This window comes from Stegostoma tigrinum, chromosome 25 (assembly GCF_030684315.1).
Source record: "Stegostoma tigrinum isolate sSteTig4 chromosome 25, sSteTig4.hap1, whole genome shotgun sequence".
NCBI classification, from domain to species: Eukaryota; Metazoa; Chordata; class Chondrichthyes; order Orectolobiformes; family Stegostomatidae; genus Stegostoma; species Stegostoma tigrinum.
This window is the reverse complement of record NC_081378.1, coordinates 52,318,698-52,338,496: the sequence shown is the minus strand read 5'-3', so window position 1 is coordinate 52,338,496 and position 19,799 is coordinate 52,318,698. Positions and strand designations below refer to the sequence as shown.

General features: G+C 40.1%; 1 protein-coding gene across 6 annotated transcripts in view; it reads right to left on the bottom strand.

The window, feature by feature from the left end:
- Window positions 1-1,071: 1,071 nt before the first annotated feature.
- Window positions 1,072-19,799, bottom strand: part of nedd1 (NEDD1 gamma-tubulin ring complex targeting factor) — a 45,567-nt gene continuing 26,839 nt past the window's right edge. For 5 of the 6 annotated variants that reach the window (XM_059654748.1, XM_059654747.1, XM_059654749.1 and 2 more), the window contains exons 13-16: window positions 13,063-13,204; window positions 6,737-6,884; window positions 6,400-6,466; window positions 1,074-2,209 (exon numbers count right to left, since the gene is read on the bottom strand). In XM_059654748.1, coding sequence (XP_059510731.1) covers window positions 2,105-2,209; window positions 6,400-6,466; window positions 6,737-6,884; window positions 13,063-13,204 — 462 coding nt within the window. In that variant the 3' untranslated portion in view covers window positions 1,074-2,104. Of the gene's footprint in view, window positions 2,210-6,399; window positions 6,467-6,736; window positions 6,885-13,062; window positions 13,205-19,799 lie in introns of all 6 variants that reach the window. The other variant, XM_059654752.1, reaches the window with a different exon arrangement.

Here is a 19,799-nt window from a genome sequence, read left to right as displayed (position 1 = left end):
CACCTTTCTTACATGGTCCATAATTTATTTCCGAATACTCAGTCCTGAAACGCAGCTCCTACAAGTGACATACCTCTGCTATTTCCTAGTTCTACCTAAATTGGATTTTACATTTAATCCTTTAACTAATATCATGTCTTATCATTGCACTGTCAACCTTAATTAACAGAGCTACACAACCATCTTTTCCTGTTTTCATGTCTGTTATGTCAAATAATCAGGTTTTTGAGCATTTTGCGTTGTCTCTGAATTGGCTATCAGGATATGTGTTGCCATTTGTGCTTTTAATCCATCTGATTTATTACAAAAATCTACACTTGGTAGAGCCTTTAACTCTGTGAAATCTGGGCCAGCACTTACTCTCCACACCTAAATATCTATGAAAAAAGGTGGTGATCTGTTTCTTGAACGATTGCAGTCCTCGCAGAATATATGCACCCCTTAAGGGTATCATAAACAGAATTCAGTGACTCCGACAATGATCGTGAAAGAATGGTGATATAACTCCAATTTGGGATGGAGTGTGGCTTAGAAGGGAACTTTCAGATGCTGCCGTTCCCATGCATTTTCTGCCCTTTCCGTCTGGGAAGTTGTGTTTGAGAGTTTGGAAGATGCTGTTGAAGAAGCTTTGGTGAACTGCTGCAGTACGTTTTACAGATGGTACAGACTGCATATCTGTGGTGAATTTTGAAGTGATGATCGGAGTGGTTTTTAAATTCATTTGTGGGATGTAGGCATCACTGACTGGCCAACATTTATTGCCTGTCCCTAGTTGCCCCTTGAGAAGGTAGTCGTGAGTTGCCTTACTGGACCTGCTGCAATCCACCTGCTGTGGGTTGACCCACAATGCCACTAGGGAGGGGATGTCAATCAAACTGATTGTTTTGTCCTGGATGACACTTGAGTTCTCAAGTTTCGCCTATCTAAGCAAGAGGCATGCCTTCTACCACAGTCCAGCCTTGTGCAGACAAGCATTGTGAAGACAGAAGGCAAGTTACACAATGCAACATTCAAAGTTACACATGACCACTAAAACCAAATTTCTGTTGTCAAAACATTTTAATGATTAATCATGTTAAAAAGGCTGCATTGCAGCAAGATAATGTTCCTTCATGAAGTAGCAAATATTTAAGTGCTTGACTACTTAAAAATACACACGATGCTTATTCATATATTTATTGCTTAACATGTTTAATATAGTATATTTTGCATCAAAAATATACTGCAATTTAATTCTTAATTCAAAATGAAATCCAAAAGGAATTCCTTTATAAAACAGATGTGCTAAAAATGTAAGGTTCAATATAAACAATTACTCAATTCTGGACTGCTGAATACCAGATCAAGCAAGGACAGTAAGGTCAAAATACTGGCTTACTGCTGACTGAGCAAATTATGCCAAAAATCCACCAGATCTGAAAAAGGCACTTAAGGCCATTCTTTCAATAATGATGCAGTATTTTTACATTTAGTTTCACTTCTCCAGAGTCCTGATAATTCTGCCTAGACCAGAAATAGACATAAAATATACTGCTGTTACCTTGTTTTTGAAATACAGTATGTTGAAAACTCAAAAGATACTCCTGAAAAGCATTCCAAATTAAGGATCTGAACACGTGGTCACTGACAGTAGGTGACAAAAACATAAAATAATAGGATCTAGAGTTTAAAAAACCTCACTTCAAACAGATTCTATTTGGAGGACTGTAATTTTTGACCAATATTTCCACTGGTTAACTTGAGAAATTCTAGTACAGCAGAATACATAGCTATTCCAATCTATATTCTGATGCATACTGAATTTCAATAGTGTCCTTTTATATATATTTCCAGTGTACAGAAGTCCTTAGTGAAGCAAGATTAGCTAGATATCAGACTTCAACAGGTTTTCCTCAAAGTTCAGCTAATTATAGACCTCCACTAATTCTAACCATTTTAGGCAATGATATTAATTCACGTTAGAACAAAGGCTGACTAATCCGAGGAACTGTCCTGCTTTATAAATCAAATAACAAGTTAATTATAAAACAATGTCCACCATCTGGGCTTTCCTTGTTGCAGAAAGCATTACTGCTTGCTGCAGTGCAGATTCAGAAATGCACTATTAAAACGTAGTTCGCAGTCTTTTATTCTCTTCTCGCAATCTCTCATTTTCCGCCACCAATGCTTCATTAATAGAATATCGTTCAAGTAAACCATGGATTTCATTCTGAAAGGACAATGCAATATTTCTTGAGTCAATTGACAAATCTACACAAGAATACCTTTGCAAGAAAAAACATAATAGACAAAACGATAAAGCGTAGTTTGAACAACTTGGATTCCCTCTAAAACTGAATCATGTATTATTCATTCATTACATTCTCCATTTCAGTTGTAGGCTTCTCATTTCCTATGTTCTAATATTTTGTCATGCCCGCCCACCAAAGTTCCTGATACTTTCATATTTCCGAAAGTTTCTTTGGAGGCAGCTCAACTTCACGTTCAGTAAGATGAATGAAAGTAGTGCTGGGGAACAGACACGTTTCAATTGGGCTCCCAACTCTGACATGGCAGACAGCTGTCAGACCAAGGCTTTCTTTATTCAATCCTAAACTCAGAAAATACCCTACTTCATCACAAGCCCAAAGTTCCCTATTTCTTTACAACTCTCAAAACATTAACTCCTCACCAATATACAATCATACAGTCACTGACATTCGACAGTGCCTTAACAAATGACACTAACCACGGGGTGGGATATCAAACTCTCACCCAATCCAGCAGTCATGTGGCATGCTTACAGACAATGGGAGGGTCACAGGTTAGAACTTGTGATCCGGAACCTACTTTTTTGACCTTCCAAACCCATTGAGGGCAACCACACAATAATTTACCCCAAACAAGAAAACTCTTTGACAGGCAGACTGTTCAGAATATTAGCTTAACAGAGATGATGGTCTGTTTTATTTCTTTTTCCGTTTTGTGGATACTGTCTTTCATTTTCTTGCTGTGTAACTACATTTCAAGTCTTCTTTAGGTAAAGCAAAATGCTGCAAAGTGGATCATATTCTTCTCAAACTAGAACGTATTTACAAATTGTGTTTGGAATTTAGATGGTAAATAAAGCTAATTGTCGAGAGGCGTAGACAGGCAAAATAAAACAAAGAGCAATGGTCCTTTGATGAAATTCAAAGTAAAAACTCCACTCCTGCAGCACAATCTCAGTCACTCAATAAATCATTTTATTTGCAACATTAAATTTAATTTTAACAAGGCTCATCTGAAAAACATACAACAACCTAGTATTCATCAATTGAGTTCAACAATTCTGAGGAAAATGCTGCCAAATAGTATCAGACAGACAGTACCTTCATGGAACAAAGTTAATGTTTCAAGTCAAAAGTCTCTTATCAGAACTGAAAGAAGTTAGAGATGTAACAGCTTTTAATCAAGCACACGAACAGGGGGAAAAGAAAAGGAACAAGAAGAAAAGAAACTGTCATGGCCAGAATACCACTTTGGTTTATGAAATATGGTCTTTTGGACTAGGCATCCCTGGAAGTGTATCCCAGTTGGATACAGGAAGGATACAGGGTGGGGGTGGTATAGGGTGGGATAAAAGAATTGGGTTGATCTTCATTATAGACAATAAACAATAGTTGCTGGAGTTGGCCATTTGGCGCTTCGAGCCAGCACCACCATTCATTGATCATGGCTGATCATCCCCACAATCAGTATCCTGTTCTTGCCTTATCCCCATAACCCTTGATTCCACTATCTTTAAGAGCTCTGTCTATCTCTTTGTTGAAAGTATCCAGAGAGTTGGCCTCCACTGCCTTCTGGGGCAGAGCATTCCATATATTCACCGCTCTGAGTGAAGAAGTTTTTCCTCAACTCTGTTCTAAATGGCCTACCCCTTATTTTTAAACTGTGTCCTCTGGTTCTGGACTCACCCATCAGTGGAAACATGCTTCCTGCCTCCACAGTGTCCAATCCCTTAATAATCTTATACGTCTCAATCAGATCCCCTCTCATCCTTCTAAGCTCAAGTGCATACAAGCCCAGTCGCTCCAATCTTTCAACATATGATAGTCCCGCCATTCTGGGAATTGACCTCATCAACCTACGCTGCACTCCCTCAATAGCAAGAATGACCTTCCTCAAATTAGGAGACGAAAACTGCACACAATACTCCAGGTGCCATCTCACCAGGGCCCTGTACAGATGCAGAAGGAGCTCTTTGCTCCTATACTCAATTCCTCTTGTTATGAAGGCCAGCATGCCAATAGCTTTCTTCACTGCCCGTTGTACCTGCATGCTTGCTTTCATTGACTATGTACAAGAACACCTAGATCTCGTTGTGCTTCCCCTTTACCTAACTTGATTCCATTGAGATAGTAATCTGCCTTCCTGTTCTTGCCACCAAAGTGGATAACCACACATTTATCCACACTAAACTGCATCTGCCATGCATCCGTCCACTCACCTACCCTGAAAAGTCACCCTGTATTCTCATATCATCCTCCTCACATTTCACACTGCCACCCAACTTTGTGTCATCAGCAAATTTGCTAATATTACTTATAATGCCTTCGTCTATATCATTAATATACATCATAAACAGCTGTGGTCCCAGCACCAAACCTTGTGGTGCCCCACTGGTCACTGCCTGCCATTCTGAAAGGGGCCCATTTATCACTACTCTTTGCTTCCTGTCAGCCAGCCAATTTTCAGTCCAACTCAGTATTTTGCCCCCAATACCATGTGCCCTAATTTTGCTCACCAATCTCCTATGCGGGACTTTATCAAAGGCTTTCTGAAAATCCAGGTACACTACATCCACTGGTTCTCCCTTATCCATCTTCATAGATACATCCTCAAAAAATTCCAGAAGATTAGTCAAGCACGATTTCCCCTTCGTAAATCCCTGCTGACTCTAACCTATTCTATTACTGCTATCCAAATGAATCGTAATTTCATCTTTTATAATTGACTCCAGCATCTTTCCCACCACTGACGTCAGGCTAACCAGTCTATAATTTCCTGTTTTCTCTCTCCCTCCTTTCTTGAAAAGTGGGACAGCATTTGCCACCCTCCAATCCGCAGGAACTGATCCTGAATCGATAGAACCTTGGAAAATAATTACCAACGTGTCCACAATTTCTAGAGCCACCTCCTCAAGTACCCTGGGATGCAGACCATCAGGTCCCGGGGACTTATCAGCCTTTAGACCTAACAGTCTATCCAACACCATTTCCTGCCTAATATAAATACCTTTCAGTTTGTCCATTACCCCAGGTCCTTCAGCCTCTATTGCATCTGGGAGATTGCTTGTGTCTTCCCTAGTGAAGACAGATCCAAAGTACCTATTTAACTCTTCTTCTATTTCCTTGTTCCCCATAATAAATTCACCTGTTTCTGACTTCAAGGGCCCATTTTAGTCTTAACCATTTCTTTTTCTTTTCACATACCTAAAAAAGCTTTTACTATCCTCCTTTATATTTTTGGCCAGTTTTCCTTCATAGCTCATTTTTTCTCCGTGTATTGCCTTTTTAGTTATCTGCTGTTGTTCTTTAAAAGCTTCTCAGTTCTCCGGCTTCCCACTCATCTTTGCTATGTTATACTTCTCTTTTATCTTTATACAGTCCTTAACTTCCCTCATCAGCCATGGCTTCTTCTGCCTCCCCTTAGGATCTTTCTTCCTCTTTGGAATGAACTGATCCTGCACCTTCTGCATTATATCCAGAAATACCTGCCATTGTTTTTCCACTGCCATCCCTGCGAGGGTATTGTACCATTGAACTTTGACCAGCTCCTCCCTCATTGCTCCATAGTTCCCTTTATTCAACTGCAATACTGACACTTCCGATTCTCCCTTCTCCCTCTCAAACTGCAGATTAAAATGATATAGTATGATGATATAGTATTGTTAAGTTGTAAAAAAGCAATACCATGGAAACTGGCTTAAATACTTTATCCTGCACCAGTACACAATAGGAATTTCTGCAAAAGACTCAATTCTTTCAGGCATTGCCTAACTAAATCACAAACAGCACTCATGTCTAATATTTCAACAACAAGCTGTTTAAGTCAGGCTAGCAGGATATTTACACAGGTACACCATTTACTATTTTTTAACAAGGTAAACTGAGTGAATCTGAACTATTTCAAATTCAGAATGTGTTCTTCATGGTTCAACACAAGTATGCTGGAGATCACTGCATGTTTCAAGCACTTCTGGAAATTTAATTCATGCTAGTCCACTAACAGCCCTGTATTCCTCAGCACCTGCCTCAGGGAAATTCAGTCACTAGTACAGTCACCTCCAAGTGCACTTTGGTTCACTAACATAAACAATCTGGTCACAGTGCTATTATGCTAATAATCAAGAATAGCAGTTCAGTTAGTGTTGAATACCTGTTGGATTTGGAATTGCTTGATCATCTCCAGCTGGAGGTTGATGATATCTCGATGCCATGCATCTCTGGATTAAATAAACAGAAACATTAGAATTTAAGTATCATAGCTTGATAAAAGTATGCAGAGAGTTTAAAACAATTCTAGAGTGAAACAGAACATGGTGAAGAACATCTAAATTAATGAACTTTTTAAATCGCTTTTCCTTCTGAAACACTAGTTGTCAAATTTGTCACAATAAAGAAATTCATATTTAGTTCCAGTCCCTTCTAGGCAACATAACAAGCCCATTGAAAAGTTATCTTGTTCAAGTTTCTTTAGTCTCAACATTACTTACTTGTAATCCTCCAAGGTTTCTTGTATCATGGTCCTAATTAGCTGTATTTGAATGGATGTTAATTGCTGTCCAATGCCGTCATTTCCAAGAGCATCCACAATCTTATCAGACAACTTCAAAATTCCTGCAGTAGGCATCATCTTTTCACCTGTAGAACAGGCACACATAACTCCTGATTTCAACAGTTTACAATATTCTTATAGAGGACAGAACTTACTCTTTGTAGTGATGTGCTAAAACACTGGCAAGTGGAATACACTATGTTCAAATTCTCAACGTTTTATTAAACACAACACTGTAAGAGCTTTGTTTCTTGTCAGCCATATGAATTTCAGGTTGACCTTTTCGAAACAAAGAACAAAGAAAATTACAGCACAGGAACAGGCCCTTCGGCCCTCCAATTCTGCACCGACATGCTGTCCATCACAACTAAAACCCCCTACCCTTCAGGGGAGCATATCCCTCTATTCCTGTCCAATTCATGTATTTGTCAAGGGGCTCTTTAAAAGTCTCCATCAGAACTATTTCTGCTACCTCCCCTGGCAGCATGTTCCAGGCACCCACCACCCTCTGTGTAAAAAAACTTGCCTCGTACATCAACTTTAAACTTTGCCCCTCGCACCTTAAACCTATGGCACCTAGTAACTTCCACCCTGGGAAAAAGCTTCTGAATGTCCACTCTGTCCATGCTCTTCATAATCTTGTCGACCTCTATCAGGTCGCCTCTCAACGTCTGTCATTCCAGTGAGAACCACCCAAGTTTCTCCAACCTCTCCTCATCGCTAATACCCTCCATACCAGGCAACATCCTGGTAAATATTTTCTGTACCCTCTCCAAAGCCATCACATCCTTCTGATAGTGTGGCGACCAGAAATGAACACAATATACCAAATGTGGCCGAACAAAGGTTCTATAAAGCTGCAATATTACCTGCCAATTTTTAAACTCAATGCCCTGGTCTATGAATGCAAGCATGCTGTATGCCTTGCGGATGACCTTCTCCGCCTGCGTTGCCACTTTCAGTGACCTATATCCCTGCAGACCCAGATTCCTCGGCCTATCAGTATTCTTAAGGGTTCTGCTATTTACTGCATATTTTCCATCCGGATCAGATCTTCCAAAATGCATTACCTCACATGTGTCCAGATTAAACGCTGTCATCTCTCTGCCCAAGTCACCAACTGACCTATATCCTGCTGTATCCTTTGATTGTCCTCATTGCTATCTGCAATTCCACCAACCTTTGTGTCATTGACAAACTTACTAATCTGACCAGTTACATTTTCTTCCAAATCATTTATATATATTACAAATATCAAAGATCCCAACGGTGATCCCGGACGAACAGCGCTCCATTCAGAAATGCACCCTTCCACTATTACCCTCTGTCTTCTATGATCAAGCCAGTTTCTTTGTCCATCTTGCAAGCTCACCACTGACCCCATGTGACTTTACCTTCTGTATCAGCCTGCCACGAGGGACCTTGTCCAAAGGCCTTACTGAAGTCCATCCACCGCCCTATCCTCATCGATCATCATCACTTCCTCAAAAAGCTCAACCAAATTAATGAGACACAAACTCCCCTTCACAAGACCATGTTGCCTTTCACTAAAATGCCCACTTATTTCCAAGTGGGAATAAATCCTGTCTCAAAGAATCCTCTCAAATAATTTCCCTATCACTGACATAAGGCTCAACAGCCTGTAAATAGCTGGATTATCCTTGCCACCCTTCTTAAACAAAGGAGCAACACTGGCTATTCTCCAATCCTCTAGGACCTCCCCTGTAGCCACTGAAGATACAAAGATTTCCCTCAAGGCCCCAGCAATTTCCTCCCTTGCCACTCTCAGTATTCAGGGGTTTATCCCATCAGGCCTTCGGGACTTCTCTACTTTAATGTGTTTCCAGATCCCCAATACTTCCTCCCTTTTGATCTCAGCACGATCCAAACTATATACCTACCTTTCCCCAGACTCATCACCCACAAAATCCTTCTCTATGGTGAATACTGGACACAAAGTACTCATTTAATACCTCGCCCATTTCCTTTGGCTCCACATATAAATTCCCTTCCCTGTCCTTGAGTGGGCCCACCCTCTTGCTGTTCACATATGTATTAAAAGCCTTGGGACTTTATCCTTAATCCTATAGGCCAATGTCTTTTCATGACCCCTTTTAGCTTTCCTGGCCCCTTGCTTAAGTTTCTTTCAACTGTCCTTGCATTCCGCCTGTGCTTCGTGTGTTCCTAGCCTTGATTACCTCTTGTTTAACGAAGCTTCTTAGATGACCTAAATGAGAAAGGTGATGAGGCTGGTTCACTTGCTGTATACATGGACTTGCAAAATTAAATCCCAACGAACTGAAGGGACAGTGGCAGTGTGGATAGAAAACTGGAGATGGGACATATAGCGGAAACTCAGGATAAATGTTTGTTCCTCACACTGGAAGTCTGAGAGCACTGATGTCCTCAATAGTATCAAATTCATTTGCTCTTTTTGATGCATATTTACAATCTGGGCATAATTTAAAAGTTTGCAGATCATAAAGCCTCAAATGCAGTAAACAGTGAGAAGGAAAGTAACAAATGTCGGGAAGACACTGGTGAAATGGGCAGGCAGGCGAAAAGTAAAAATTATATACAGCAAACTTTTTATTAACCGGTACCTCTGGGGCCAGGAGTGTTCCGGTTGATTCAATATTCCTGACAATCAAGAGGTCCAAATAATCAATTTAAAAACACAAACTAAGTAACTGATGGGGCATAAACACTGTTATACTTTATTTACTGCATAAATCACAAATTATAATGCAACTCTGCCTGAAGTAAAACTTACTGGCAGAGAGCCTTCTCACTTGTACTCTCAACTGACTACTCAGGCATTGCGATAGATCGTAGTATTTGAGGAGAAATTGACTCAAAACTGAATCATCTGTTGATACGTCATGTGCCCCTTTGATTGAACAAGTATATTTACATTTAAAAAAACTAAAACCTAAAGTGACTGTTATCTTTGTGGTATTTGAGGAATATAATTTTTGCTTGTTTGAGAGTGCTGGTTAAAACGAGGTTTGTTTTATGCTAATAATCAGAAGCAAGAGAAGCAGTATAAATGCCATGGCAAAACTTTAAATAGCAGTGCAGAAGAGAAGACAACTCCTGGAGCTATGTGTATATACATTTAAAGATGGAAGAACAAGTTGAGATTTCTGTTGAAAAAGCATACTGTACCTTAGTTTTATTAGCGGCTTAGAGTACAGAAACAAAGAAGTTATGCTATACGTTTGCAAAAGTATTGCTTAGACCCAGGCTGGAGTAGGGTGGTACATTTGTGTGCAGTACTTCATGAACGCTGCACAGGCTGAGGCTTCTTTAACTGGTACCAGGAATAAGAAGCTGGGAAAAAGCAGAGAACTTCATAGAATAAATGTTGGAATGTACTGCATGAAAGGGTGGGAAAAGATTCAAGAATAATTTTCAAAGGGGAATTGGATAAATGTTAAGGGGGAAAAAAAAAAAGTGTTTTGGGGCAGGCACTAACTACCTTACTGAAGAGTCAGCGCAGGCACACTGGGATTGAATAGCCCCTTGCTGTGCTTTATCATTCTATTTCAATACTTCTAGTTTTATTTTCCTGTTTAAAATATAAGCAAGCTGTCCATGACAGTGCAAAGACTAAGTCATAGCAATTATACAATGGGATTCTTAAAGAAGTCACTAAAGAGACCACTGCTATCAAAGGATATACTGATGAATGATGAGACTGCAGATTTCTGGCTCTGATATTTACACACTCCAGCACTTTTCCATGAAATATGACACAAAGCCAATAAGAACAGAGCAGATGTGAACTGCATACTGAATGTCCTGGCTTTATTCAGAACCTTCTGTTCAGTGTTCCACTTTCTGGAATACTCAGACAAGAAGCTACTTTTCTCCTGATGAAACAAATTTGCCTGAACAGCAAATTAATGTCTTCGGATCTAGAAAACTACCGTCTGGCTGGAATTTGAATATTTTGCATGTCAGTTCTAAAATAAGAGACAGGAAATCCTTAGTTTCCCCTCTATGCTAAGAATATATTATTCCTTAATACAAAATAATATGATTAGTACTCTCTACCCCACACTTCTTTTGTTACATAAAATTGCAATAATTTCTGACTTTTCTACACACAGGAACAAGGTCACTAAATTAATTTTCCTGAGCACAAACCTTCCTGTGTTTTGGAGGTTAGTTTAGGGATTTTTTTTATATCTACAACAGCATCTCAAACCTGACTATGTTCCGATTTCAATTTGCTAGCCTTCCCATTACATGTCAGTGACATTTCCTCTGTTGGAGCCTCTCTCCAATAATACTCCAGAATCTAAGAGCAAAGCTGCATGCTTTTAACATATATGTATGTTCCTGTGTTTGCACATGACGTGAGGGAACAGCAAGGAATATGAAGGGGTTGAGAATTTTTTTTGGCTTAGGGTGTTGGAGCGGCTCCAGACTTGACAATGCAGGGCCAAGAGTGGAACCTATTGCTGGATTTACTCACCCATGATCAACTGTGCAAAAAGGCAATCCCAATGATCCAGAAAACGGAGATAGGTTTTAGAGAAGATGCTATGGTTAATCATGTCAAAAGCTGCAAAGGGATAATGTACAACATTTTTACAACATCTAATTAATGATTTCTAAGGGTTGTTCCAAGGCTGAAAATCTAACTAGAAAGATTTAAGCTGAAGTACAGGAGGAAGTGGCATATATTGAGAGGCTACATTACATGCAAGGTCTTGAAATGAAAGGACGGTTGAATTTGGGGCAGAATAGGTAGAAAGTTTGTACAATTTTGAAGGAGGAGAATGATAGATTTGAAAGGATTGCAAGTTGATCAGATGGGGTGTACGGAAGAAATGTTGCAATGGAAGCCTATTAAACAGGATAGGACTAGGCAACAAAGAAAAACTGCGATTAAAAAATCTATTGGGAGCTGCAAGGTAAAATTAAAAATAAAGAATGGAATACATGTACCTTCAGAGAAAAAAGGTTCTTGTCTAGAATCTAAATAATATTGCACACTTTGATCGCAGGAATATGCATAAATCGTTACTTCTGCCTTCAAAACTGAATTTTGGCGCTACCCCAGTCTTAGATTTTTCTTGAGCTGGATCAATATTTTTAGGGAAAATCACGATGGCATGTTTCCTTTCACATCCAGGTAGAGTTTCAGACAAAAATTTGGAATCTTGCTGATTAATTGCTTATTATTGTTTGAACATTTTGAATTCTAAAATTCAAGGTCCATGAGAAATACTATATTTAATTATGGAATTATTAAACCAAATGTTGGATTAATTAACAAGATGACGACATGAACTGACTGAAAATCTTCCTGTAGTTGCTGAATTGCGCACATGAATCAGAAAGAATCTTTCAAAGGCTATTCATTTCTTTTGTTTCAAAATACCACTGTAAAATACATGTTGCCTTATGTATTAATAACTTGCATCTATATGGTGAAGGAGACACACATGTTGAGCACTTCCCACATCTTGGTAGCCACTCTTTCAAAAGGCTGCCTGCGGAGATCCAACATCACATCAGCTGGGACAGAAAAGACTACAAACTACAGCAGCCAGTTTGACAATAAAGGCTCTTGATGTAAACAGAGGCTCGAGTAGTTGTCAGCACCACACTGTGGAACTGCTGTTACAGCTGCCCTCTGTATCAGCCACATATAAAAATACGACAAATTACTCAGCAATGCCTCTATTGCATCCTCCATATTCATTAGGAAGACAGTTGAACAAATGCTAGTGCCCTTCTTGGAGCCAGCTCTACTTGGCTTCAGGTAAAATTCCTGCAAAGTCAATATTGATAGATAGGGCACTGTGCCAGAGCGCTGAAAAGACCCTCCCCTGCCAGCTCCTCTTTTCTCAACTCTCAAATGGTTAATATTCCAGGGGAGGACAAAAGAAATGTTATAATGGCTCTGAAGATTTCCTTGAAGCACTGTGCCGTTAATGACCGAGAAGACTTTGCTACTGATGTTTCAAAATGGTAGTAATTTATCCATCAAGCTCAGTCATTGCGAGGCAGACTGGTGAGAGAATGAAAGAAAAGGAAGCAAATCCTGCACTCCAGATCCCACTGGTTGAACTAATTATAGTTCTAGATTCTAGCTGAACCAATATTGTACTGTTTATGAAGAAAACAATTTAGGTCTGTTCAATCTCATTAGCCTCTATAATTTCTGTGCCTATTAAATTTAGGCCATTCGACCCATTCAGTCATGCCTTTCAAAATAGATACAATTATAGACCAGTCACTGCTCACCAGATGTAGAGGTCTCCAGCACCGGGGATTCCTGAGGAAACGGAAATTCTCTTCCTTTTCTTTCACATAAATCAGGTGTTTTCACCATGGAAGATGTCATTGGTGTCCCCAAGGTCCCACACTCAGCAACTGATGTGTGTAACTTTGCAAACATGTTGAAACAATTAACAAATTAATATCTTAAAAGAAAAACGTTTCATGCCATGAGGACCGATGTGGAATGTCAAAATAAAAACATGACATTACATTACATTATTTCGCACTAACATTCGTGGTTCTATTTTCCCTTTTCAGTAATATCATAAATATACATTCAAACGACATAGTCCACTGCATACAGGCTCTAAAAGATATGACATCTTGATTACTGACAGATTTATTTTTCAGGCCCAACACAGAATACAGAACTGTACAGCACAGGAACAGGCCCTCAGCCCATGATGTTGCTCTAAATATGATGCTAAATTAAACTATACCCTTCTGCCTGCCCGAGACCATATCCTTCCATTCCTTGCATATTCATGTGCTTATCTAAGTCACCTAAAATAGCCTCATCACATCTGCTTCCTCCATCACCCCTGGAAGCACATTCCAGAGTCCTACTACTTTGTTTAAAAAATTTACCCCTGGCATTGCCTTTGACTTCCCTGCTCTCAACTTAAATGCATGCCCTCTAGTTTTAGGCATTTCAACTCTGGGAAAAAGATTCTGACTGTCAGCCCTATCGACGCACCTCAATTTTACAGGCTTCTATCAAGTCTCTCCTCAGCCTCCACTGCTCCAGAGAAAATAACGAGTTTTTCTAGCCTCTCCTTACAGTTTAGGCCCTCTAATCCAGGTAGCCTGTTAGTAAACCTCTTCTGCACTGTCTGAAGCCTCCACATCCTTCTTGTAATGTCCCAACCAGAACTGAATGCAATACTCCAAGTGTGGCCTAACTAAAGTCTTGTCAAGTTGCAACATGGCATCCTGGCTCTTGTACTCAATCCTCTGACCGATAAAGGCAAGCATGCCATACATTATCTTTACCACCCTATCCATTTGCGCAGCCACTTTCAGGGAGCTATAGACTTGATCCCTAAGATCCTTCTGTACATCAATGCAGTTCAGTGTCCTGCAATTAACGGTGTACTTTTCCTTAAACTTGGATCTCCCAAAGTGCAGCACCTCACACTTAACCCAGATTAAACTCCATCTGCCATTTCTCCACCCAATATTGGCAACTGGTCAATATCCCACTGTATTCTTTGACAATATTCTACATTATCCATAACTCCACCAATCTTTGTATTGTCTACAAACTTGCTAAACTGTCCACCTACATGTTCATCTAAGTCATTTACATATATAACAAATAGCAGAGGTCTCAGTACAGATCCCTGCAGAACACAATTAGTCATGGACCTCCAGCCTGAAAAATATCCTCCCACCACTACCCTCTGTCTTCAAGAGGCAAGTCAATTCTGAATATACGTGGCCAAGTCTCATGCATCTTAATCCCCCAGAAGAGCCTATCATGAGAGGTCTTGTGTGTAAAGTCTAACTAAAATCCATGCAGACAACATCCATTACCGTACCTTTATCAATCAACTTTGTTACTCCTTCAAAAATTGATTCAAATTAGTAATTATCTGCCAAGCACAAAGCCACGCTGACAGACCTAATCAGACCATGCTTTTCCAAATGCGCGTAAATCCTATCCTCAGGAATTTTCTTCCATAGTTTCCCAACCACCAATGGGAGACTTGCCGGTCTATAGTTTCCTGGGTTATACCTATTTTTCTTTTTGAACAGAGGAACAATGTTAGCTACTTGCCAGTCTTTTGGGACCTCGCTAGTGGTTAGCGTGGATCTCTCAATAACCTGGGGTTGACTTATACACCTTAATATTCTTCAAGAGATTCACCACTAATTCTTTCTTGATCTCAAAATGCCCTAGCATTTTGGCATGCTCCACATAAATCTCACTATCCTCCATATCTTTCTCCTGGGTGAATACTGACTCAAAGTACTCATTTAGGATTCGCCCTCTTCCTCTGTCTCCAAGCACAAGTTCCGTCCTTTATCCTTGAGTGGTTCCACCTTCTTCCTAGATATCATCTTGTTTTTGATGTATGTATAGAATGTCTTGGGATCTTCTTTAAACCTACTCACCAAGATCCCTTTTTGCACTCCTAATTCCCTGCTTCAGTTCTTTCCTGCCTTCTGCTTTTTATATGCTCTGTCTGATTTTAGGTTCTTAAACTTTACATCTGATTCTTTTTTTCTTTTAACTAAATTCACAACCTCCCTCTTTATCCAAGGGTCTTTTACCTTGCCATCCTTGTCATTCCTCCTTACTGGAGCATGCTGGTCCTGAACTCATAAAGTAGGTCTTAAAGATCGCTCTCATGTCAAATGTAGGCTTGCCTGATAACAACTTCTCCCAATTAACACTACCTAGCAGCAATTTGGCGCCCCCCCAATTTAGTATCTTCCCACAAGGTCGGACTTATCCTTATTCATAGCTATCTTAAAACAATGTTTTTAAACGTTGTGTTAAATTCAGCTGAAGATGTGAATACATTGCTACAAATAGGACCACGGTAGATAAAGGAACATAGGAACCGGAATAAGCCATTTGGCTCCTCTAGCTTGCTACTTCAGCCAATGAGATCATGGCTGACATGTATCTCAACTCCACCATCTGCCTTGGCAGATTGGTTTTTTTTCTTGCTGACCGAATTACAATCAAGCACATTTCAAACTATTAGGTGAGAGTAGGTGTTCTACACTTTATGGAAAAGAGTTTCTCTCCAAAATGATTTAGCTCTAATTCTAAGATTATATGGGTTTGTCTGCAACTCTTCATGGGCAGTAAAGGTTTCATCTACCCTATCAATTCCTTTCAAGATTCTAAAAGCCACAGTCAAATTTCCTTTAGCCTAGTAGGTATACAAACAGGAAGAATTTGAGGGATATAGGACAAATGCTGGAAAATGGGACTAGATTGATCCAGGATATCGGGTCGGCATGGACGAGTTGGACCGAAGGGTCTGTTTCTGTGTTTATATCTTTATGAATCTATAATTCTCAGGAATACAGATTTATATCTCAGGACATTCTTGCTATTGAGGGAGTGCAGCGTAGGTTGATGAGGTCAATTCCCAGAATGGCAGGACTATCATATGTTGAAAGATTGGAGTGACTGGGCGTGTATACACTTTAGTTTAGAAGGATGAGAGGGGATCTGATTGAGACGTATAAGATTATTAAGGGATTGGACACTGTGGAGGCAGGAAGCACGTTTCCACTGATGAGTGAGTCCAGAACCAGAGGACACAGTTTAAAAATAAGGGGTAGCCATTTAGAACAGAGTTGAGGAAAAACTTCTTCACCCAGAGGGTGGTTGATATATGGAATGCTCTGCCCCAGAAGGCAGTGGAGGCCAACTCTCTGGACACTTTCAAGAAAGAGATAGATAGAGCTCTTAAGGATAGTGGAATCAAGGGTTATGGGGATAAGGCAAGAACAGGATACTGATTGTGGATGATCAGCCATGATCATAATGAATGGTAGTGCTGGCTCGAAGGGCCGAATGGCCTACTCCAGCACCTATTGTCTATTGACATAATTTCCTGTAACAGGTTTGTGTTAACAATATGCAATGCCAACATGTAATGATATGATTGGATATCATGTTTTAACTTGAACATAATTGAATACCAGCTTGGAATGCGAATTATGCAACCAAAAATGGTCACAAACAGAAGTGAAAACTGAGGGATGCTTTATTTGGAAGGTAGTACTTGTAGTAACAGTCAATTAGAAATATATCTGTTGGAATAGAGTAAAACTTTTGTTCTTATGATGAAGTCTGCTATTTTCCTGATGTGCCCTCTCCAATGTATGCACAAATAAACTTACAAAGAAACTTCTCTGGTCTTAAAGGAAAGAAAGAATAGCATTTACCCATCTACAGCAGGCTACCAGGACTGGTCTTTATGTCTAGATGACTGGAGTGTAAAACGAAGAAATTATACTGCAGCTATGCAAAATCGTGGAGGACCTCATTCTACAGAACAGTCAGCAGATCTGGGCACCACACCTTAGGAAGGATATACAATCCTTGGAGGAAGTACAATGTAGATTTACAAGAAAATACCTGGATTTGAAGAATTAATTTACGAGCAGAGATTATTCAAATTAGGCCCGCTTTCTCTAGAATTGAGAGAAGTTAGGTTTGATTTGATCAAAGTATTCAAAGTATTAACAAGAGGAGACAGGGTGTATATTTAGATAAGTTACTCCGACTGGTTGGTGATTCTAGAATCAGAGTGCATAGTCTAAACATTCGGGCTAGACAATTCAGGTGTGACATTAGGATGCACTTCTACACACAAAACGTAGTCGAAGTTTGGAACTTTCTTCCACAGACGGCAGTTGTTGCCAGATCAGTTGCTGATTTTAAATCTGAGAGTTTTTTTTGTTAAACACAAGTGTAAAGGGCAAAGTGGTAGACGTTATCTACATGGTCTTTAGCTAAGCCTTTGACAAGCTCTGGATAGTTTAACTGGTTAGTAAAGTTAGATCACATGGGATTCAGGGACAGCATACCAACTGGATACAAAATCGGCTTATCAGTAAGAGACAAAGGGTGGTGGAGTAGGAAGCACAACATGGAGTTGGAGGAACACAGCAGGCACCACTGGGACGGGAAAGTTGACATTTCCTTCAGAAATGGGGAGATGGAAGGGAGCTCAGAAATAATAGAGGAGGGGTCGGGCTGGGGAAGGTGATAGGTGAATGCAGGTAGCGAGTGGAGGAGATTGGTCAGTGCGATGGGTGGGTTGGATAGGTGGAAGAGATGATGGACAGGTTGTGTTGGGTCAAGGAGGCGGGAGGGAGAACATACCAAAACTAAGTGCGAGATCCACATAACTGAGTAACTGCTCTATAAAATGTACTTGCAACTTACTTTATTGCGGCACAATGCCATGAACCGTGCACGTCTAATCTAAAATAGTATACCATTCCCTCAACATAGCAATGAAAACATGGAACCAGGTATGAGTATTAAACAGTGATAATGGGAACTGCAGATGCTGGAGAATCCAAGAATACAAAGTGTAAAGCTGGATGAACACAGCAGGCCAAGCAGCATCTCAGGAGCACAAAAGCTGCTGTTTCAGGCCTAGACCCTTCATCAGCTCTGATGAAGGGCCAAGGCCCGAAACGTCAGCTTTTGTGCGCCTGAGATGCTGCTTGGCCTGCTGTGTTCATCCAACTTCACACTTTGTTATCATCAGTATTAAACACATGACATTTAACATGAGTGCTACCATTGAATCATGCTGAAATTTAGTTTAAAGTTTATTTAATAAAGTGAGCTACTTCTTTCATTGATGTTTAGCATGTTCTAATCAAAATTGGATTCCACATATTTCCTTCAAGGTTTTTTTTAAGACCCAATTCTGATGCTCTCTTTTTTTAAAATGTTGAAGTGAAACTAAATAAAACAGGTTTATAAATTGGTAAGAAAAATACTATTTAATGACCCTGAATAATAACATATTTCCATTGTTGAAAGTCTTTGATACATATTGTTCCTTCATTCAAATTATTTAGGAATGGTCTAGAAAACAGAAAAGATAACAGATGAAATATTAATTGTTCCAGCACTATTCCACTTATGAAGGATGCTGATGATACAGCAAATAAACCCACTCCAGATCAGATGCTTTAATATGGCACACTTTTGCTGATAGCTGAAGAGGTTCCACTAGAAGTATCATACATCAAGCTACCAAGGGTCACTGCGGGTTGCTTTTCCACATTGGTGCTAGTTGTCAAGCTGTAATAGCCACTGCTTATTGTGGTGGTACACACCAGCCTAGGAAGTGCCACTATTTTCCTGTGCATCAGCATGTGACTCCCAGGAACAATAACTGATGCCTAGGGACTTCAGGTCAGACTTGCAAGCATCCCTGAAGCGGAGCCTTGGACATCAGGCTCTGGCTACCTCACCATGCAGAAAATTCTGAGGCACGGGACCATCCTCTGGAGGTCCATCCTGAGGACCTGCAAAGCCACCTATTTGATGAGTACAAATAGACTTGAAAGTTGTGCTAAGAGAGGAGTGCTGCATTCCTGTTTTTGTCCTGCCTGGATATATACATAATACACTACAGGCCATAAAGATGGAAGTTGTTGAGCTGCTTGATAGTTACAAGTCATGTGTTGTTCTTAGTCATTAACCAAAGTACTGCCAACACAGGCCTAACCTTCAGCTTGGCCCTAAGAATTGGCTTAACAGAATTATTAGAGCACAGAAGCTGTCTCACTGTATGTGTGCCAGTTCTCTATAGAACAAGTTACCTTTTGTCAATGACTTGTCTCCATAGTCCTACACACTTCTTTTTGAGAAGACAATCCAATAATCTTGATTGCCTTGTATGAACCTGCCTGTACCCCATATACAGTCAGCAAAAAAAAACTTCATGTCACATGATAATGGGAACTGCAGATGCTGTAGAATCCAAGATAACAAAGTGTGGGGCTGGATGAACACAGCAGGTCAAGCAGCATCTCAGGAGCACAAAAGCTGATGTTTCGGGCCTAGACCCTTCAGAGGGGTGAAGAAGGGTCTAGGCCCAAAACGTCAGCTTTTGTGCTCCCGAGATGCTGCTTGGCCTGCTGTGTTCATCCAGCCCCACATTTTGTTATCTTCAAGTCACATTACTTCTTTTGCCAATTAA